At 40.5% G+C, this 23011-nt stretch overlaps 1 protein-coding gene across 2 annotated transcripts in view; it reads left to right on the top strand.

Annotated features, from left to right (window-relative positions):
* UQCC1 (ubiquinol-cytochrome c reductase complex assembly factor 1) overlaps positions 1-23011 on the top strand; it is a 49938-nt gene that overhangs the window by 24713 nt on the left and 2214 nt on the right. For both annotated transcript variants that reach the window (XM_082491265.1, XM_082491266.1), the window contains 3 exons: positions 588-696; positions 20463-20540; positions 21998-22111. In XM_082491265.1, the coding sequence (XP_082347391.1) occupies positions 588-696; positions 20463-20540; positions 21998-22111 (301 nt within the window). The remainder of the gene's footprint in view (positions 1-587; positions 697-20462; positions 20541-21997; positions 22112-23011) is intronic.

Consider the following 23011-nt stretch of genomic DNA (forward strand, 5'->3'; position numbering starts at 1 on the left):
TACAAACTTGTGAGTTCTTCTGGCATGTACTGCGTGTAGGGGTTTTGCCAAGTGGTTGGACATGTATCCAAAGACCCCTGTAGTTGAAATAATTTAGGACGTTGCTAATGTGAATTTGGGTGAAGTCTGTAACTTGCTTAAGCTTTCACAGCTTGGCTAGTTCGGACTCTTACAGCACTTTAGTACACCAAGCTGAATTACAGCTGGCTTGTAGCCTAGGATTAGACAAGACATTTGTTCCTGCTCCAAGGAGTGATATGTTCTTAAGGCTGAGGAATTTAGGTTGCAGTACTGTTTAACAAGATTACAGTACTGTCAGTCAGAATAGAGTCACCTGTCACTCTTCCATAGCTGGATTGGCCAAAATCCAGCAGGTACAGCTCTTGAGTACAGAATAGAAAAGTTTGTGATTGTTTATGTAAAAAAAAAAAAAAAATTAATAAAATAAAACCTTTGTGTGTTTTTTTTCCCCTGATCATAAAAATGCATACTGTAAGGAGAATCTGAAATGAGCTGAAACATTTAATTTACTCTTTACATTTGAAGAAAAACTAGAAGCTATGAATTTGGGTTTTGTGTTCTTTCAGGATGTGTCTGGTACGAATGAAGCAGGAGGGTCGCACGGGAAAATACATGTGTCGCTATATAGTTCATTGCATGTGGGAGGATGTTGAACAGCGTGGTAAGGTGATGGGGGTAAGTCGTCTTTGGTTTTGATAATCTTGATGAGTCACACCTTTCCGTGCTTTTGTAACTTTGTGTATCTTAGAAGAATCCCTAAGAATCGACCTGTAGCTGCTTGTTTATTTCTTTATTAGCTTAAGTTGGTACGTGTAGCCCTTACTCCTGACCATTCATTCCCACAGCTGTACTGTTGTATTGAGCCGCCGACCTTGTTTTCGAAACTGTGCTATGGCCTGGATGAAGATGTTGAGGTGTCTGGAAGTAATTAATTTTCCACGTGGTCTGCCATGTGATTGCAGAAATGGATGCTACTCTAACAGAATGGGCATTTGTAGATAGGAATAAGCAGCTGAGGTAGGGAGAAACACAACTGGTGCTAAATGAGTAACTGCAACAGAAGTAATTCCAGCAGAGCTTTGAGTTTTCTCTGGGATGGTGAGCAAAAGGAAAGTTAAGGGACAAGGTTTTTGTATTAAGTCCCTGTACTTGACTACAACAAGTCATTAGTTTCTTTTTCATTTTGGATTCTTGGTATACCTAGTCTGTGTCACAAAAGAACTGTTGTAAGGAGAGAGTAGGTCCGAGGATAGCTCATTTGCAAGTTTGAAGGAAAAACAAGGTTGGATCTTTTTGGCCTATTCTGAGGAAGGTTATGCTAGTTAGTTGTAATGGTCATTTCTGGCCTTAAAGTCTGTAAGTACATTTCTCCAGCCTTGTGTTGGTGATAGTCTTCAGAGAAGGTAGTGCAGAATCAGTAGAAGTAGGAAATGGATTTCATAACTCCAGTGTCTCAGTGGTGATAGGAGACCTGATACAGTTGAGGATGCCTATGTTCAGGATGCTTTTAGTGGGAGAATAGGGCTGGGAAGGCTCTCCTGTGTTGTGGAAAAAGAAAATAATTGTTCAATGATTAAATAGAGGTTTGTCTGTGATGAAAATAAATTAGACTGTAAGACAAGTGACAGTTTTCATATAGCAGTAATAGCATATTGTCAAGTCTTTGCTGTCAGCCCGAATAACCAAGGGAGAGGTTGCTGGGGTATTCTTATTGGTGACAAACAAGGGCATTAACCAGGGAGTTAGGATTTGGTATGTGATCATATTAGTAATTTGAGAAGTTTCTCACTGATCTTTTATTTTGTATGTGGTTTTAGAAAGTGTTGATTCTGGTGTAACTTCAGTTGTTCCATCAGCAATGGTGCTTTTTCTTCCTAGTTGTTGGGAATTTTGTAGCTTTACTATGTTACAGCTTGCTTTTTCTAAAGACAAGTCATCCTCTTAAGCTTCTTTTGTATTAAATCTGAATTCAGGTATCTTAGAATTTCTTGCTACATTAATGGGCTTACATAAATTCCAATATGGGAATCTACTTTCCTGGTCAGATGCCATAAGGCATCTGAGTAAGCCTAGATAAATTAGGTGATCGTACCAGAGGAAAAGATTGAACGAAATAGCTTACGCGTTTTTGTCCTTCTCCAATGCCTTCCATGTCACTTCAGGGGTTGATTCTGCTTTCTGTACAAACTGGAGGCAGCTCAGATCTTGTTGTTCTTCTTGAAAAGCAAAAAAAAAAAAAAAACCCCAAAAACAACAACAACAACAACAACAAAAAAAAAAACAACCAAACCCCAGCTAAGCACCCCACCTCCCAAAGCCCCCCAGAATCTCTCCTGGGATCTTTAGATTCCATCTATGCACAGAGAGAATGCTGCTTTGGAACAGAAAATTATTTCTCTGTTCCTTTTGACCCTAATTTTGCTGTATATGAACTAACCTCAAATGCTACCTTGTAGTTTTCCTTGCAGGATTCGAAGCAGCAGCAAAGAGAAGCAAAGCTAGCTGTTTGCTACCCTTACAGTCACGCAGAACTCAAAAGTGAAGCATGGTGTAAGTTAGACCTGTATTGAGATTTTTTTTTCAGTTAGTTTTAAGGAGGAAAAAGAGATAGTGCTTGCAGTCAGTTCTTTGTAAAGGCAAGCGCAGGGTTTCCATTTCTGCCAACTAAACTATTCCATCGGTCCCTGAAAATTCCCCAAAGTGTAAAAAAAACCCCACACCAGTGTTCCTTATGTTTTCATCCAGTGTGGAACCTCAAATGTTAATACATGCATATTATAATGGTATGGTGGCTGTATGATGCAACTGTAAGGAGATGTTAAGTTGTTTGAATGCCATTCATTCTCTGCCTTGGCAGGCTAGGCATCTTTTCAGTTTATCCTTGAATTTAAATTTCGCAATCTTTGTTTGTAATAATGATCATGCAATGTAATAATGAACATGCTTAGTTTGCAATAATATGATTCCTATAATACACTTTTGACTGTAACCTAGTGTTAACATAGCTTTTATGTGGCAATAGCTCATGCTTAAACGAAGTAAGTACACATTTAAAGGCTTGATCTCAAAAACAGTTACATCTGTGTGTATATTTAATATAGTTTAGCTGCACAGAGGCCCATTGATTTTAATGAGACTCCTTGTTAGAGAACGTGAACTCTTGAGGTAAGAGCTAACTAGACCAGGCACTAAGGGTGTGTAAGAAAGCATAGTGAACTCTCCTGGACTGTAAACTTGGAAATTAGGACTGTTCTCTTCCCCATAGTGTTTGTGAAGGCATAAGGCTTTCATAATCTTTTAGTGATTTTTTTTTTTCTTTAATCTTGTCATTATTCCTAATCTTTCAGACATCGTCTTGTCAAGATGAATGAACTTTTTAGTCTCTTCTGGTAGTATTTATTGTATGTTAGTTGAAAGCAATTTATGCGTTGACGCTTGAAGAGGTTAGCTGTTGATGATGCTGTTAGAGGTTAGCTGTTGATGATCAAGGGCTTGGAGCACCTCCCTTATGAGGAAAGGCTGAGAGAGCTGGGACTCTTTAGCCTGGAGAAGAGAAGGCTGAGGGGAGACCTGATTATGGCATACAAGTATCTAAAGGGTGGGTTGAAGAAGGATGGAGCCAGGCTCTTTTCATTGGTTCCAAGTGACAGGACGAGGGGCAATGGGCACAAGTTAGAACACAGGAAGTTCCGTTCAAATACACGGAAACAGTTCTTTACGGTTCGGGTGACAGAGCACTGGCACAGGCTGCCCAGGGAGGTTGTGGAGTCCCCTTCCCTGGAGATTTTCAAGACCCGCCTGGATGCAGTCCTGAGAAATGTGCTCTAGGCAATCCTGCTTTAGCAGGAGAGTTGGACTAGATGATCTCTAGAGGTCCCTTCCAACTCTGATAATTCTGTGATTCTGTGTGATTCTGTGATTCTGTGATTCTGTTCCTTTACACTATATCATTGCTTTTATTTTCCTTCCTCAGTGCTAGTGATCCGAGCTTGATATCCCACTTCCCCCATACCCCTGCGTGGGCAGTTCCTGCTACTTCCATGCAGCTTCACTCTTCTGCACTTATTTTCCTCCCTTTCACATAGATGTACTCTGATTGAACTCTTTTTCTCATGTCTCAGCTTTAGCAATTGCAAGGAGTTTTAAGTGATAAATAAAGGGCAGCTACGCTAGGCGTTAGGTCCTACTTATTAATCCTGATGTATTTATCCCTAATGGCTCTTTTAAAATGAAGCTGCTGTAATGACAAAGGGTTTGTGAGCTGATTGAGGAAGATGCGTAACAGCTATTTATTGTCATGGAATTTAGTCCTGCGATCAGTATATATTCTGTCTCCAAATGAAGATAGTTAAATGTATCAAGATAAGAATGGTAGATAAAAAGATGACATTAATATTCCTCTGTTGATGTGTTCAAATTTCAGAATCTGAGCCTTTCTCAGAAGTTAAGTGAAGAGAAACTTTACTGAATACTTTTAGGGCACTAAGTTATCATCTGCATAGCTCCTAGGAGGTTAGGAAATTCCTTTCCCTGCTTTTTCTCTCCTGCACGGTATCAAAGGTCAGTGTTTAACTCCGATTGGTACATTCCTGTATTGTGGTATAAGTGACAGAGCACCTGTATGAAATTGCTAGTTGGATGCAATTAGTTTAACCTGTTGACAGCCAGAGCTGCAGTTCTTCACCTCACTTCCCTATCTAGCAACAATTCCAACATTTGATGCAGAAAAGGGATACTATATTCCTGAATTGATATAGATGGTTTATTAAAATATGCCATCTGCTCTTTAATATACGAGTTCATTGGAGCCGAAAGTGATAGAATGTCAGGCATTTTAACTACTAATTTACATCAGCTCCAACTCCAAATGGAGTTTGTATTATTTCAAAACCTGGTTGTTAAAATTGCTGAGATCTAAATCTCAGCTACAAAGTTTTGGGACCTGTTAGCCTGAGCTCCTTCAGCACTCCTGAATGTCGGCAAGAGTCAGAAACCCAAACTTGACACAGCTGTAAAAACACCGGGAGAGCCTGTGGCCTCAGCAAATTCTACTGGTGCAGGCATATTTCAGGTATAAATTTTACTCTGCTGTCCCTAGTACTAATGAAGTCAGTTTCTTTTGGTGGGTTTGCACCCAGGTGTGTCCAGTTCTGTGGCTAACCAGTGCTCTTTACTTAATTTTTCCACTAGTGACATTTCTATCAAACTTTAAAAACAAACAGAAAAATTGGCTTGATGCAATGGCTCAAAGTGTTAATAGTAACATTAGGCTGGGTAAAAGGCTTCCTTTGGATCCTGCTCTGCCAGAGATCTCCACCTTGTGGCTTGCAGTGAATAGATTTATACTATGCGAGCTGGCAGCTGCCGGATCAGTTTGTAAGGGGAATTCAGGCAGTACTAGAAATTGCTGTTATTTCTCTTCCTAACTGAGTTCTTTAGCGACCTGAAATATTAACCTTACTGACCTGAGTGTTGTTTTTTAGTAACTGTGTGTATAAAAGCAGTTGCTATAGGTTTGAGTGTATTTTAATACCCTTAGATGAAGCTGCAGAGTTTCTCTCTTGTAGATGCTGGAGTTCCCTGGAATGGGATTTCAGCTGGTAGTTGGACAATAGATAAGAGGTTAAAAAAATAAAAATAAAAAGGACCACTCCCCTCCCCCCCCTAAAAACCCAAACCACCAAACACCCAAAAAACCCAACACCCCTTCCCCACCCCCATCCTCCAAGAACCCCATACTAATGTTTCTGGGTGCAAATCGCATGCCGTCTTAGAAAGATCCATCAGGCTTTAATCAAGTACCTGTAAATTGTTGCAGGCTCATTTTAACACTGTTAGTCTTGTGTGTTGTGGCATTCTGCTTCTGAAACAAATCGGGGTTTTTCACTGCAAAATAACAATTCGTTTTATAACCATACGTGTTCTAAAAGCTGCAAAAGAGATAAGAATAGGAGGGCCTGTCAAGCCCAGCGTGCCAAACCTGTTTTAATTTATCTTAATCTCACTTTCCTGTTTTCCCACCAGACCACTTAGACCCCTGCCCCCTTTTTTTTCCAGGAACACATCTAGGTGTCTTTTGAATTCGTTTATTGGCTCTGCTGTGCATAGCACAATACAGTCTTTGTTATACGTTTAGCTAGAGCTGTTTATATACAGTGACCCATAATTTGCTCTCAGTTCCATTGGTGTACATCTGAAGTGACGCCATCAGAATCAATAACGTGGTTCACATCAGTGTAACCGAGAGCAGAATTTAGCTTTGTGAACTTGAACACCATTTTCTGTCTTGGTACTCTTTTCACAATTAGAAGACTTCAGATGATTGAAAATGCCATTTTACCTTACATAGCTACAAAACTTCCTAAACTTCACAGAATCACAGAATTTTCAGAGTTGGAAGGCACCTCTGGATATCATCTAGCCCAACTCCCCTGCTAAAGCAGGATTGCCCAGAGCACGTTACTCAGGACTGCATCCAGGCGGGTCTTGAAAATCTCCAGAGAAAACCTCCCTGGGCAGCCTGTGCCAGTGCTCTGTCACCCGCACCGTAAAGAAGTGTTTCCGTGTATTTGAACGGAACTTCCTATGTTCCAACTTGTGCCCATTGCCCCTCGTCCTGTCACTGGGAACCACTGAAAAGAGACTGGCTCCATCCTCCTTCAGCCCACCCTTTAGATACTTCTAAGCCATAATAAGGTCTCCCCTCAGCCTTCTCTTCTCCAGGCTAAAGAGTCCCAGCTCTCAGCCTTTCCTCATCAGGGAGATGCTCCAAGCCCTTAATCATCTCAGTTGCCCTTCGCTGGACTCACTCCAGCAGTTCCCTGTTCCTCTTGAACTGGGGAGCCCAGAACTGGATGCAGTATTCCAGTTGTGGCCTCACCAGTGAACTTTATACAATTCAGTTTAAATTATTCTTTCTGTGGAGAACAAAAAGTCTTACACTTCCAAAGACTCAGAAATCATGGTCAGAGTGAGCCAAGTAAGATTCTAGAACGGCTTTAGGAGATGAGAGGGTGTAAAATTGATAGAATTTATAACAGAGAGTTGATCTTTGTATGAATCGAACTGTTGCAGTTGATTCACCGGCAGTGGGAAGCTACTGTACTCGGAATTCCTGGGGGGGGGGGCTGTCTCTAAAATCTGATGGGAAGTCACAGAGTCGATTTGGGATGCACAGAACAGAAACTACATTATGGTGGGAGAACAGGGGCAGTGCTGGAGGAGAAGGAAGGTGTGTGCAGTATTCCGGCTGTGCAGTGGAGGGGGGAGAGTTGAGATGGAGAAAGTCTACTGAAGCAAAATATTATGGTGATTTTGTTTGAGGAAATGGATGGGGATATGAGGTAGAGGATAATGTTTAGTACAGTTGAAAAAGGTTTTTAAAAACCTGTAAAACTGAAGAGGAAAAGTTTTAGTTTCAAATGGTCTCTGTATATTTTGAAATGTATAACTTTACTAGGACATTTTGAGGAGAAAAATGTTATGAGTTTTTTAATGACTATTTAGAAAACATAATATAGAAAATCTTACTAGTTTCTAGTGTTCCCTTTTTTTTTTAAAAAAAAACCAAAACAACCAACCAACCAAAAAACAACACCAAAACTTGCCAAAGTAGTGAGATACAAAATTGCTGTGTTTGGTTTTTTGTGCTCTTTTTGTTTAATAGGCTACCAGGCATTGTATGATATATGTTAACTGAACTTAAGTGTTTTAAGAATATCACAAAAGAAATAGTTCATCAACCCTCGATCCTTTCTCAAAGAGCTCAAAAGCTCACAGCAAGTTTCCAGTATGTTGTAATTTCATAAATGAATAATAGTGTCAGGTACTGTTCCAGAGTAAATTCAGTAAATCTGATTCTGGAAATCTTAGTGACTTAAATATGCAAGAAAATGCATGTGTACAGAATGTTACCTTGAAAATAGCTCGACCATGATGAGGTCTGGAACAAACAGTATGCGTGGTGATGCAAATTTAGCATTATCAGGTCATGGAGTTTTGAAATAGGACTCTCTTTTGCATGTTGTTTTTAATGTAATTTTTCTAGAGCCAGCGCCCATGGAACTAACACACCTGGCTGGCTGAAATACAGGCATGTTTGGGGCACGCCAAAGATAGCTGGTGTTGAAATCAAGGTATAATATATGCTTGGGTTCTTTTCAACTGTCCTGCCCCAGTTTTCTGTAGTCTGGCATAAAAAAATCAATTTAAATTTCCCAGATGTGTTGGATCCTGTTTCTGTAAGGTAGTGCCCTTGGTCTGTTTTGTGCCTCCCTCTGATGCTTGGGAGAAGGACACTGGAAGCTCCTTTTCTAGAAATACCTTTCTCATTATTCCCCACGTTCTGCCCCAGTGGGAATCACGTGCTAAAACTGACTTTACCATGCAGTGCTTGGAGGTGTTAAGTGCTGCCCCGTGTTCCTCAAACTCTCCAGAACATAGTGTAGTGGCCAAAACTCAAACGTTGAGCAATGAAACTACTGCTCACCATAGCTGCGTAGTTTTTATTTTGACAGTGTAGAGATGATGGTGGAAACGGGAAAACGGTCCTTACAGAACCTGCCGCAGTCTCCATGCTCAGCAGGACGGGTAGCAGAGATGTTGTCACTGTTGCCTGGCTTCTGCCTGTGCTTTGTGTATCATTCACGATGCGGTTTGTGATTAGCCTGCAGTCAGTGCAGGGTTAAGTAACATGTTATGCTGCATATTTTGGACGTTTACATTATCAGCTTCCTTATCCTTTTGGAGTTTGCCCCAGAATTCCTCATCTGAGATCAGCTGGTCTGCTTGGCTAAGGAACAAGGGTATCTCGTGTTGTGGTTGTAATCCTTTTTTTAACAGCTCCAGGCTGCTGCAGTGAAAACATGAATGCACTTTCAAGCTCCTTTGTAAATACAGAAAAATACCAAGAACAATGTTTCTTCTAAATCAGTGTAATCAAACAAACCATTGAGAGGTTCTGTGTTGTTCCAAATACATTCTAATCGTGTAGTCGCTTGCGCTTCTCGCTGCTGGTAGAGTGTCACTGATGTCAGCTTCCTCTTCAGGCATGAGTAACTTAACTTTTCCTTATGTTTTTGGTGCCTGCCTTTCTTGAAAGACGGTAACATAAGCATCAGTTAAGGTTCTGATGCGGTGCAGGGGTTTGAGAGGCTGCTCATTCCCTTCCCCTCACACAACTTCTTTTCGTGTCTCTGGCAGACTCAACAGCACCCATGTGTTGTGGCTTTGCTTAAAACAGCATCCAGCTGCTGTTGGCTCTCCCACATCAGCAGTTGCCTCTGCCACTTTCTGTAGTGTCTCTGCTTGTTCCCTTCCTCCTGTTTTAGGAGGCTCCAGTTGCAGGTCCCGGATGGTGTTTGGCAACTGGTGCTGACAAGGAGAGGTTGGTTGGTTTTCTGGAAGCACGTGCAGCTTCTGAATGCTATTTCTGGCTAAACTAAGGAGTGGTTGGAGTGCTGGGTTTTGCACAAATTCTGGACTTGTCTTCACGGGGCACAGATGGCACATGTGAGGTCTCTTCGGTACTTGGGATCCCCTCTCTAAGCTTTATTTTGGGAAAGGATTAGTAACTTTGTTGTATTGCTTTGTTTCCGAGAGCAAAATGCAAGTGCAGCTTTACGGACTACAGGGATTGTTTCCAGGAGAGAAAGAGGCACGGTGTGCAAGAGAGTTTCTTTTCTGTTTTCTCTGTGACAGCCAATGCAGTTGGGCTAATAGGATCATCGTCAAGCTTGTATCTCCACAGCTGTGATAACCAGTCTTGCTCTCTTTCAGTCTGGCTCTCCTGGTAGAAGAGCACGGTCCTGTTCTCTGGTTGCCTTCCTTGCTTGACATCTGTTTTGTCAGGTGCAGTAGAAGTTTACTTCCCTGTTGGTTGCTTTGCTCTATGGTACGCTGACTGTATTACTGTTTTCAGGTATGCCTAATTTTGGCATTTACTTGCAGTACATCAGCAATTACTGAAGGTCTTCATTCAGAACGGGTGTGAGGAATGGGGTTTTTTCCCCTCCTTGTCCTTGGTCATTTGTGTGTTACCCTAATGCCAGAATTCACTGGAGCTTGTATCTGATTCCCTTTTCAGGGTATGCACCTGGTTCCACATTTCCCCTCTGTCCGTATGTCACATACTTCTCCCTTCCTACATCTTCTCTTGTAGAGGTACTAGTTTATCTCTCTACCTTTTCTTACCTCTCCTGTTAATTCTCTTTGTTTCCTTGCAGGACCCCTTTCTGTATGTCAGACTGGCACCACCACCTCTCTCCTTTCCCTTGTGATCCTTCATGTTCAACTAATCCTTTTACAACCATCAGTGCCAGTTGTGCCTGCTCTCCATCTCTGGCTTGCTGCTTCACTGATTCCATGGCCGTGGGATGCCTTTATTCAACATGCTCATCCAGCAGCCTCCTCTTGCAAAGGTCCACCATGGAAGCTCAGGATCTGTCCTCTTGTCTGCTTGCTTCAAACCCACCCTTGCATGTTGAAGCGTCTTCATGACTTTGAGTTCTTTCAAGTCCAGATCTTCCTTTTCTTCTTCAATTCCTTTATTTCTTTATCTGAACACTTGCTTTCCCATCCTAAATCCCAGTTGTGTATTTGCCATCATCAGCGCTCTCCTCTGCTAGTGTCCTCGTGCCTCATCTTTTTCTCTCTCTGACCTAGACATTACTCACATGATGCAAGGATCATCTCTCCGGCTTGTTGCTTGCTATGACATTCTGTCTCCTGACTGTCTCCACTAGTGGGTTGGTTTTGGGTTTGGTTTTTTTTTTTTTGTTTGTTTTTTTTTTTTTTGCTTTGATAGCCTGTAGTGTGTGCTGGGGGAGCGGGCTGGCGACCCGCCAGCACCGGCAGGCTGGATCGGCTTCTCCGGCAAGCAGCTTTGCGCCGCTTAATTGTCGGACTCCTTCAAAGGCCGGTCTTAAATTCTGCTGCAGACACATTGTCTTCGTGTTTACAGTGCACGTACTGCAGTGCCTTGTAGCCTGGCTAAGGAAGTGGGTTGCAAATCTTTGTGTTTTCCTGTTAGAACTCAAGTTTATTTTGTTACTTCATTTTCTGACTTCTCTGGCCCATTTTATCCATTTACAAAACTGGCAGCTCTACGAAGCCCTTATTTTTGACTGCTTTTGCTAAAAATGCCTGCAGTAGAATAAATGATAATGATCAGGAAGTGCAAATGCAATACATATAATAATTCCAACGCTCACTTTCATGCTTGCTTGCTGCTTTTATTTCTTTTACTACTTAGTACAAGGAACAGCATAGGATACTTTTGTACAGGTCTAGGCATACTGATGTGGTTTTCTATTTCCCATGCTGATTTGAGAATCTCAATAGATTCTTTCTATCCCCTTGTCTGTCCTCAGTTGTGTTTTCCTCTTCTGTTTCTGGTCATACACAGCACTTGCTGTTAGTAGCTATATTGATAGTAGTTAATTATAATTATGCTTCTGTAAGAACTCGAACGTTGTTGTTTTCCATATTCAAAGGCCAGGAAATAATGCAAAAGGTTAAAAGATTTGACCAAAATACCCGCGTATCTGGTCTTGGAGATCTCTATTTGTTGGTAGCAAAACATACATCATGTTGATTTTCAAGTTAGTCGGATGGCCTTGTGCCCACAGGAGTGGCTGCCCACAAAAAAGGAGATTGAGCTAGTGGCACGGGTATCATGGATGGATGGGAGATGGGGTCAATACAATCTTGGTCTACGTGAAATGAGCGACAGTGATCTGAACTGGTTTTCAGATGGTTTGGGCATGGATTCCGTAACTCCAAATGTATTTGGTAGGTAGCAGAAGGCTGGCAGGCCTGTCAATGGCCAGTGGTTTTATGGGGTGTAACCTGAACTATATAGTCATTTGTGTCATTCATGCCAAAAGTGCTAGCAGTTCCTTCTATTTGTAAGTGCTATTTGAAGACTTATTTTTTTATAAAAGCGAAGAAATGGCAGAGACCCTGTAGTTGATGGCTAAAGCCCCAGAGGACAGAGCTATGCACTGAGGAGTTTGAAAACAATGTGTCTTACTGAGAGCATCCTAAATTTGCCCTTTTGTATTTCCTGTTTTATTATGTACTTGCAAGAGGGAAGATGGCCCATATGTAGGTTTAATCTGTGTTATTCAGGAAACAGCGTGTAAGGAGGGTTTTGGCTTCTTAAAATCCTTGCTCACGCTTTTAGGATCTTCTGGAAGTTTATTTATTCACAGCAGCATCAAGTCGGAATGAAATACAGAAGTAAGATGGAAAACTCACAGTATCTTAACCATGCAGCTTTTTCATGGTTCGCTTTCCTCCTTTGCCTTTTACTTGAGGGCAGAACTAGGGTAGAGAAATAATTTTTGTTCGCTTCTGAAAGGTTACAGTAATAAAGAAACTCTTGTTAACATCAGAGTATATGGCAGGCAGGAGTTTTCACAGTCTGGCATTGTTTATTTTACCAGCAATTTGGAACCTTCTGCACTCTTAAAATATTGGCAAGAAAATATTTAACTGTTAACTATTCTGTGGCGTGCGTGTGTTTGAAGCCCTGGGGAGGAGGAGTGCTTGGGGAAATCGGGTTTTTCTCAGCTTATGATTGAAACCAGAAGGTGCAGAATATTGGTAGAAGGTGAAAGCAATGTGCCTTCAAATTAGAATTTTACCCAAATGTGGAACTGATGGGAGAATGTCAAACAGGTCACGTATGAACAGGGCTGTGCTCGGAAATAGCGGGAAGTCTGATGGAGCAAACACAAATAAGCCAGTCTGCTAAGCACTACGAAATGAATTTGAGAGAGAGCAAGAGTGCGTTTTTGTATTTGTCCCGGCCTCAATCACTGGGTGAAGGTTGTGGCAGTACTAAGTGTTAGCATCAAGGATTTGGCTTGTTGATTGCGTACTAATTGTATGAACTCTAGCAATTGTCGCTCCATTTTGACATGAAATAAACTTTTTTTTGTGGAGAGTTTTTCAGGAGAGGTGATGTGACTTGCTTTTTTGGAGAGCAGATGGGTGATTTGCTGTTCCTATCCAATAGAAACTTGCCCTGGTCCCAAATTCTTGGAGAAAGAATGTTGGTTTTATTATTTTTTCCCCCCAGGGGAGGATGATCTGTTTGGTATTGCTACATAAAGCGTAGCCTCTTCCCATGAGGTTACTAAAAGCTCTATGGTAAAGGTAGCAATTTTTTTTAATTGCCCCAGCATATTTCAGGTGAAATTCCTACCAAGTCAGCGAGTGACCTGATGACTGGTATCCAGAATCGTCTAATGAGCTGGGGCTGTCTTGCTGCCAGTCAGGGCGGGAAGAGGTACGCAGACAGAAGAGACACCAGTCGGTATCTGCACAGATCATCAAAAAAGGAACAAAATGAGCATACTCGGAAGTCATTCTTCTAATGGCAGCTGAAGATCCAGCGTACTGTTTCTAGCAATGACCGGAGATACTTGGGAAAAAGTATAAGAAACAACTGTGTATCAGTATTTCTTCTGGTACGTTCTCTCAGCATTCGCTAACGAGTAATAGGAGAGTCGCGTGGGGACGGTCACATTGAGTGTCTGCTAGCAGAAATCCTCTATGAATGTGCAGTTCCCTTTTTACCCCTTTTGTAATTTTTGCTCTTTAATGTCCTGTGGCAATGACTTCTGCCACTTAATTGTGTTGCATGAGAACGTACTTTTATTTTTAAAGTATTATTTGGTCATTTCATCAGCTTCTTTTCTACGTCTTTGTTATGAGAAACAGTGAACAGTAATTCCTTGTTTACCTGCCCGATACTACTCGTGACTTTGCCTCTCCATCGTCTTCCTCCTCATTTCTTCCTGAATATAACTAGTGTTTTCTCATACGTCTAATCACCTTGGTCTTTTCTTTGTGTTTTCTATTTCTTTTAGATCTGTTTTGAGATGAAAAGGGAATAAATCTGTGCAGCATTTTATATGTAGGCACGCTATGGATTTATGGCAGAATAGGGTTCCTCTTTTGTTCTCTATTCCTTTCATAATAATTTCTAAAATGTATTTGTTTTTTCTGTACTATTGAATTGGTAAACTGATTTTTTTATCTTTTTTTGAGATTTCTCCACAGAACCTCTTTAAGAAATTTCTGGAATTGTAGTTGCTAAACATGTGCACGTAGTTATATAAATTTTATGATTTTTTTTTTAACACCTGCTACTAGTACCTTTATCAGCACTGAATATTACTGGTCATAATTATCCATCATTGTTATTTTCATTTATTATCGTGTTTTCTGCTACTTTGTACTTACCTGGTTCTGCTGAAATACTTTTCAAAATGGATGTCACCTTTCATGGCTCTGCAGCACTATTAAATGTTATTTAATACCTTTCATTTAGTTTAGCACTTCATGATCCCAGGGATTTTGTTGCTCTTGACTGTTATTAAGTTATCTTAAGTCTTTTCTTATGGGCAGCTCATATCACCTGGAATATGATGGACTCTCAGAATCCTGAGTGCAGTGAGATGGTGATGGAGCAATGTGTATTTGCTGTCTCATCCAGTGAATAAACTGGGCCACCAGATGGAACTAGGAGGAAACAAACAGGAGGTGGTGGTTTCTCGTCATGGGTGGTAGACCAGGGTACTCTTGCTGAAGCATGTTGTGGTTGCAGAAAGTTTACTCGACAAGTTGCTTGACGTAGAGACCTTTTGAAGGTTATTACATCAATAAACGCCAAAGGTTGAGAATTGTCCTGAGCTGAAGTTGGTTGGGAGAAGACTTGGGGGAAGCACGTACCAGCTTGTAGGCTTTTCAGTTTTCTCAGTGCATCTGGCTGCTGTTGAAGGCAAGATACCATGTTAGGTGGACCCTTGGTCTCATCCAGCGCAGTGTTTCTTGTGTGTGACTCTTTCTGACAGTTACTGAAGTTTGTCTCAGTAAAGAGATTGAGTTTTACAGGATCTCTGTAAGTGTTCACGGTGAATATCTACCTTAATAATTTATTTACCTTTACTACTGTCTTCTCCAAGTGCCTCTTTTAAACTTGGTCATGCAACTTCCTTTCGGGTTCTCAGACTGAATTCTTGATTCTGGTGTGTTCGGAAACATGTTCATGGTCAGTTTTAGGCTTTTAGCAAGCAGGTTTTTCAGAGGCATTACAGGAAAAACCCTCTACGACTGCTCGCCCTTCCAGAGACCCAGCACAAGCAGACCGAGAGCGCAACGATGGGACCTCTTTTCCCTTGCGAGGTTGTCGGTGAGCTCTGCCAGCTACGTCCTACAGAGACAGAGGAATTCGCAATAAGCCTCCATATATTGAATACAGTTAAGATTGTACTATGATCTTTAACTGTTGCCATGGCAGAGTTTCCAAATCAATAGACTTCACAATAGTAACATACCTCATTTTCCTGACACAGGACAGCTAAGGGTGTCCATCTGTTTTTGCTGAAATACAGAGATAATGTTGTCTAACTTGCTTTTCTATGTCTGCTTGAAATAAACAAGCTGTAAGGAGTGGTATTGATGATTGCGCAATTGTTATGAAGGTAGCACAGTATGCAAAAGTCTCTTTCCATTAAGGTGTTGTTTTTATGGATTGAAGGTTTTGGCAGGAACTGGTTCTGATACAATCTGACGTTTAACTTTTGTCTAGGTTAATACAATATTGAAGTCGGTTGTCACTGAACGTTGAAGAGGGCTTTAAAGACTATTCTCTGAAGTTAATTATCTGCTGAGGTGCATTACAAAATTACTTACTTTTAATTAGAAAATTAGAGAATTTATCAGAAAAGTTAATATTTGAAAGTATATGGGGACTCACAGCTGTAGCTAATTACAAGCCAGTAAGCTTACTTGCAGACAGAGTAACAGAGTGGTTAATAAAAGACTCAAAAAATGAAGATTGGAAAAATAATTTCTGCAATATCTTTGTCATTTCACAACTATGTGAAATTGCCTGAAGGAACCGGCCTTTTTGGCCCCTTGCTACGGAGATATTTTTAATCTGTTTTATTAATTTAATCTTTTTGATCCTAGCTACGTTCTCAGTCATTTTCAAAATTACTGTCCTAGAAGTAATAGTTATGTTATTGGAGGAAATAAAAGGGCTGTATGCAGGTTTTTCAATTTAATGGCATGTGCGTTTATTAAAAGGGCAGCAAACACTTACAAAGCCCATATATAACTATATGTGGTTATATATTATTTATAACTAATGTAAACTCTATATTATAAGTCATTCTTTCCAAATGCAACTTGAGAGGAGGCGCATAAAAAAGCGTAAATGTTTGAAAATGACGTTTCTTTATCAGGGAAGATTTGTCCTTTATCTCCCTCAGGAACTTCTGCCAATATTCAATGCTCCAGTAATCAAAACTGTCGATGGGAATCGATTGATGTTTACGACAGCGTGGCTAAAAGAAGTCCCTGGAGTAGACTCAGTCGTAACAGCAGAAGTGTACTCATACCTGCGTAACTTGTTTTGCACAAGAGATGGATTAATTTTTACTGTATCAGCATAAAACACTACTTTGCTATTACGACTTTGACCGCTCCAGGAGCGCGCTGATGATGTAGTGTATCGGCGCACCCAGCGTAAACATTACCTTAAGGAGCCGAATCTTAGTTTGAAAACACGACTGCTGACACATCTACTGTGTCCAGGTACAGGAGTAAATACATTCTACAGAAGAGGCTTTTTATTCTAGAAGGAATGGTATAATGAGAATGAGGGGGTGGAAACTTAAGCCAGAAAATTCAAATATGAAATGAGATACACATGTTCAACTGTGAGGGTGATATGCTTTAGCCAAACACAACTTACTGAGCTTAGTACAGAGGGAACTTAGTGAAATGTAATGGTCTGTGATATGCAGAGGGTCAGGTTCTATGATCTAATCATTTCTTCTGGCTGAAATATCTTCATAAAAAAATCTAGTTCAACCATAACTTATGGCCTAAAGAGAGGAATTGCTGCATGAAATTCAATGACTAGCACTTGTACAAGGTGGAGTTGGAAGTGTCCCTTCTGGCTTTATAGTCTATGGATGGATTAAAGTGTTAAAGTAGCTTAAGGGTGCAACACGCGCTCGCAAAAGCCATAACAGAAAGAAACTCCTGGTAAAGTGCTTTCGAATAGCATAGCCCGTGGACATCACGGCTATGTCCACGCTAGCGTTTAGTGTGGTCTGAGAGGAACACATTTGTCGAGTGAAAGAGTTGGCGATCCAGCGTCCCTTCTGCCGGGGGATGATCTTTGCCTGCCGCTGGTTCTGGGCTGACCCCGTGGGCTGGGCGCCTCGTAGCAGGTAGGGCGCGTTAGAGCCCCATTCCCAGTTAGCGCACGCTGAGATTTCTCTGCGGTGCAAACCAAAGCGCGGTAAGTGGGGATGAGGAGGAGATTCAGTACGAAAGAATGCTCTCGATCCAACAAAAGACATTCATAGGGACTAATCTTATAGCAGCTTTCACTTAAAAAGCTGTGCCCATCCATAAGCTATTTTCATACATGACTGGCGTATACAGTAAAGCGGTGTGCTCTTACTTTCCTGGAAATTTTGTTAGAATACAAAACCTTAAGTGAGACTTGATATTGCAAAATGTCTGCTGTAGCAGTAAGCCTCACCAGCGGGCTCTCGAATGATGCATATTGAACTTGTTGGGGGTGAAGACGAGGTTTCTTGCTGCAATATGATCATGAAAATGCAGTGGTCGTGTGCTGTAGTCATCTTGCAGGCAGAATGTGGGATCACGGAGTCTGCGGTACATGAAAAGATGTGACATGCAGTAGGAAGATGTTAGCTGTACATTTCTTTTTTTTTTTTTTTTTTTTAAAGGTCTTGTAAATGTGAGAGATGTACCAAAAATGTATTCCGTATTTCGAACTAAGACGTTTCTGTGTGTCAATTTAGGCAGTGGTATATAAATTTATTCTGGTGACAGCTTTGCAATGGATTGTTTCAAAGAAGGCAAAGGGGCTGAGTCCCTAGAAGAGCTCCAGATGTTACTGATTTTTCTCTTGTTATTAGCAATTACTCACTTGGAATTGTCTAGCAGTTTTTCTTCTTGGCAACAAACTGTCGAAGGGTCAGCAGAATCATGACCAACCAGATCATGAAACTTGCTAGTGCTAAGATGATGTACAAGCTTAAAAAGAGGAAGCATTTCCAACAAATGCTGATTTGGATTTATTCATTTCTCTTGTTTTATAAAGAAGGATTTTTTCCCTACGATGTTTGTACTTAACCGGTGCCATTTGTATTCTTCAGAAAACGCAGTATTCCTTTAAATGTGATTTTATTGCCTAAGATACTGCTCCGTCCCCAAAGTCATATTTTATATTTTAAACTGTCTTTTAAGATGTATTTATTGCCATGTTTGTTTAACTTGGTTATCTCCTTCATCAATCTGTTTCTTGCTAACTTAAGGCTGCTGCTCTTTGTTTTTAGTATAGAAAGCTGCTTCCCTAGGGATGTATAGTCCAGGACTTGTCTCTGTAATGGGACTATTTGTTTTCTTTGCCCCTTGCAGTTGCCTGCTGTAACATTTGTAGTATGTGTTAAGTAATCCTTGAGGTAACATTTTTATTATGTCATAAAAAGTGCGTGGCAAATATATAATAACTCATGGAATTTGTTTGTTTAAAATGGAAGGATAATTTATTGAGTGTGTTACATGAGACCTGCTCCCCCTTATTAGAGCTGTAGAAGTGCAGCTTATTTAGAAGTATGTTCTATTGAGAAAAACCACGATCTCTGACATGCATAGAAAGTTTGAGCATGGTTGGGTAGAAATGACATCATAGTTTATGTACTCAATAAAAATTTAATTAAGTCATTACAGAAGTTGCAGTCATCATTTAACCCTCTGATTTCTTATGTTTAGTTCTTTTTTTTCAACATTCAGTAATAACCAGTCTCCAAATCTTGATAGCCTATAAAATATCTGCATGAATTTTAATAGTTTATATTAATGGAAAACTATGAGTAACTGACATAAAAGGAATTTTCCTTGTGTTTGCACTATATGCGTTTCTATAAAAATCAACAGATGAAAAAAGATAGTGGTTTAATGGAAGAATATTCGAACTGGAGATTTGCTAGCGTGGCAAAAACTAACTCATATTTTGATAGAAAAGCTGTTGTATCATTACCAAGGTGAGTACTCTTAAGGATACTAAGAAAGTATTTGGGCATGTGGTTCACACTGTCGTAAGTATTAAGGTTTTTAGATATGTGAGTTTTCACAGCTTCTCTTTAGCCTCGTGATAAGCTGTACATCAAAGACAGCGGTGCTTATTCCATAGCAGACCTGATGGCCTACCATGTATTCCTGATCACAGTTTCTTTTTGGTAAAACCTGTCTCCAAGGTGCAGCCTCATACATAAGCGTTCTGCTGGTACGCAGGGATGAAGGTAATCAACCTTGGCGTTTACGCTGATGTTGTATGCCAGATCTGTGGAAGAGAAATGCCTGGCATCTCCTGCATCTCTCGTGAGAGTCAATACAAAGAAGCAGCTTTACCAGTTGAAGTGTAGCTTAGCCCTCGGGAGAGGAACTGTTCATTAAATCGTTTCGTGGATCGAAGGAAAAAGTACAGGCAAAAGGAAGAGGCAGTTTGGAGGAGGGAGGTGCACGCGAGGTGTTTCAGCCATCGCTCTGGACCGAGCAGGTCATCTCTTTTGGTTCTGTCTTAAGCTGACATGGGGTCAGTTCTGCAAGCCGATGGGTGGTTTGACCAAACCAGCAAATGTTTCGGCAACTGTTAAATTTAGCGAAGAGTTGGTGCGGAACTTGGACTGAGTCACGCTTATGGCATTGGGAGAAGTAGCTGGATCATCACAAACTCTGAAAGAAATTTAGTCATAGTCAAAAACTAGAAAGCCTGAGTTTCTAGAGAGGTGCTGTAGAAACAGGATTCATGTGATTCCTGAATGAGAACGTCAATATTGCCAAGGAAGGAAGGAGTAGCGCAGGGACGGTGCCTCTAGCGTTAGCGTTACAGTGCTTTTGCTCTAACAGCACATCCAGCTCTGGAGTCTGCTTTAGAAAAAATGTTGAAAAACCTCTGAGTTTCTGAAAGACCTGGGTGAATGAATCCAGCTCTGGAAAACCTGCTTACTAGGTAAAATATAGAGGAGTCTTGATTATCTTAGCCTGTGCTGCCACTGAAAGGACAGCCTGGCCTTCCCTCTTTCCTCAGCTGCGTTTTTTCTCCGTTCGTGTAACTATATGTCAGTTCTGTTGGCTGAGAATTTCTTTGCCATTCGTGTATTCTGAGTAACACTGACTTTCATTTGTGTACAGAATTAACGGAGCTGTATTGTATGTTCTAAAATGTTTGACTGCACTGAGGTCGTTACTTACAGCCAAATGCTCACCCGTGTAGGCCAAGGCACTCTTTCTTCGTTGCCTACTCGGAGCGAAACGGGTAATATTTTCTCATCGCCGCCTCTTTAGAGCCTATACGGATGGCTTTCTGCTTTATTTTTCAGATTAATTCTGTTGTTCTAAAGGAAGATTTGAGAAGCATGGTAGAAAATTTCTACGCAGCTCTATTTGGATACGATGAGGTAAGAAGGGTGTTTTCAGAGAATGTGCAAGAACAAATAGACCATCTAATTAATGAACACAGAATACTCCAGATGGGTAAAACGTTTGCGGTACATGTCTTTGGAGAAATGTTATATGATGGAAGAAGACTTCTTAGTTATTGCGATCATCTCATGCCTTGAATTAAAGTGCTTTTAGGAAAAAAGAAAGCAGAAAGCATATTTATTTAAACCATGGGACAGGGAAGGAGGGATGTTCTTTGTACTGCTTCACCATCACTGCTTGACCATCAGTAAATCATTTCCTCCCTCTGAATCCCATTGTACTCAGGTATCCTTTGAAATCAAAGAGATTATTTTTAGGGAGTTTATGTGAGAGGGTATTTATAGGCAATGTCTAATAATATGGGGAGGCAAAAGCACTACTGCGCACAAGTGTCTGCAGGACTTTCAAGAAGAAAATACAATTACATCACTTCTTTTTAGTAGTTCTTTTTTTCTCTAGTGGATGTTGCTCTTCAGATGCTCTTCTTAATCACATGGTGATATTACTTTTTGCATGGTGATCTGCGTCATTAATATCTTGTAAATGTAAACTTCATAGACTTGTGGGCAGCGTTACGCATGCAAGTCTTTAATCTAGTTTTAAGTATAGCCGGGCTGGGTCTGCCTGTGTCTGTCTTTTTTTTTTTTTTTTTTTCTTTTCTCTTTTTGTTGACGCTCTTTTTGGAAACAAAATGTCTCGTTAAATTAAAGACAAATGTTGACCGTTTTTATTTTGAACTGAGTATTTTAAAGTCCTCTCTTGGCTTTGGCAAACGTGTCAGTAGAAGACAGGAGGTATGTGGTGATAACACCACATAATCTAAAAAGACAATAAAAGTGGGAGAGAATTTAGACAAATAGCACTCATGGATGTGATTCTTGTATAAGCCAAATTTAATATTAGATTTAACTGGAAAAATCTAGATAGTTCTTGATGATGAGGAGTTCTCTCTTTCTCATTTAGAATGAAAAATAGAAAAGCAAAGCAAAATAGCAAAGTCCTGACTACATTTCTGCAAATTGATATTAAATATCCTTTAATTTTTCTTTTTGAAGTGTCATGGGCTTCACACACAATTCTATGCTGTCTTCTCTGTAAGGCAAAAAATTTTATGGTGAAGGTTTCATAACGTAGAAATGTAATTATCAGCTCCGACATTGGGAATACCCTGACCCAGGTTTTTGTTTTTTTTTTTTCAAATTAACTTTCCGGAATGTTTGTTAGAGGCTGATCTGTAAATTAATTTAAGGCCAGGGTTCTTTTTACATGCTGGGAAAGAGTGATGTTGATGCCTTTTCATGTGTACGGTCCATAGCAGCTGTCGGCTTCGAGACAGCTAATATTGTCAGTTGCTAAGTAGAGTAATGTGCTTGTCTTGTGTTCAGACCTTCTTCACGGGGCGGCTTTTAATCCCTCTCTGTACTTCCTTTAGGGAATTTTGTCTGATGATCATGTTCTGGCAGCAGCTCTTTGGAGAAACCTTTTTAACAGGAACTGTGAGGACCCTCGGCATCTGGAGTTACTCGTAGAGTACGTGCGCAAACAGGTACACTACAGCTCCCAGGGTGACTTCGCTTCATTCTCTCGTTTAGAATATGAAATATTTCTTTTTTTTTTCCCCTTGCATACTATGTAGCTCAGTTCCCTGAGTTCTCCTCATAAATATAACTGATTTTTATATTCAGTGATTATTTTTAAGGCGAAAAAGGTAACAATATAAAAACTGGCTGTTACTTATTGAAGTTTGATGAAAAATGACTGTAGAAAAATTAACAGAACATTGAAAGCAATTCTGTTCATCTTTTTCTGGACCTCTGCTATGGAGGGGCTTGACGAGATGTGTCAGAAATGGGCTGCAAGTTGTAGAATTATAATTGATGTTGCAGAGTCGAGATCCTCTCCATAATGAAACAGCCCACAGAGCTTGAAAGTCTCCTGATGATCTTTGTGGGAAAGAAGTAAAAGGTTTTGTTTTCCAGAGCTGTTTCTATTTATTTCAGTTATTACCTGGAGGAAATGATATTAAGCAGTGTTTGTCCTCTCAACCCTTAGGAAGTTTGTGAACCGAGTTTCTAGGAAATGTTGGTAGGATATAGTCCAGGTGGGTACCAAAACCAGAAAAGGGTTGAGAGAGCTTCTGGAGGAAGAGTGTAAGCTGTTGGGCAGGGAGTTGAAGAACAGAACCTCCACAGCAGCATTCTTTGTAATGTTTCCAATACTATATTCGGGAACAAACAGAGATTTGGAGCTATCAGGACCAGAGAAAGATTTGGAGCAACACTACTTCAGTGTGTCTCTGAGAAAATGGTGTGGGAATTAAAGGGCTGAACTTTGTAAGGGACTGAGGATGCTTTTGGAATGCTAAAGGGCTTCTTGGGAGAGACAGACTTAAATTAATGCTTAACATCAATGCTTAACATCAGTGAGGCTATAGGACAGTTTAAAA

Source organism: Vanellus vanellus (assembly GCF_965231255.1).
Source record: "Vanellus vanellus genome assembly, chromosome: 15".
In the NCBI taxonomy this organism is placed as follows: domain Eukaryota; kingdom Metazoa; phylum Chordata; class Aves; order Charadriiformes; family Charadriidae; genus Vanellus; species Vanellus vanellus.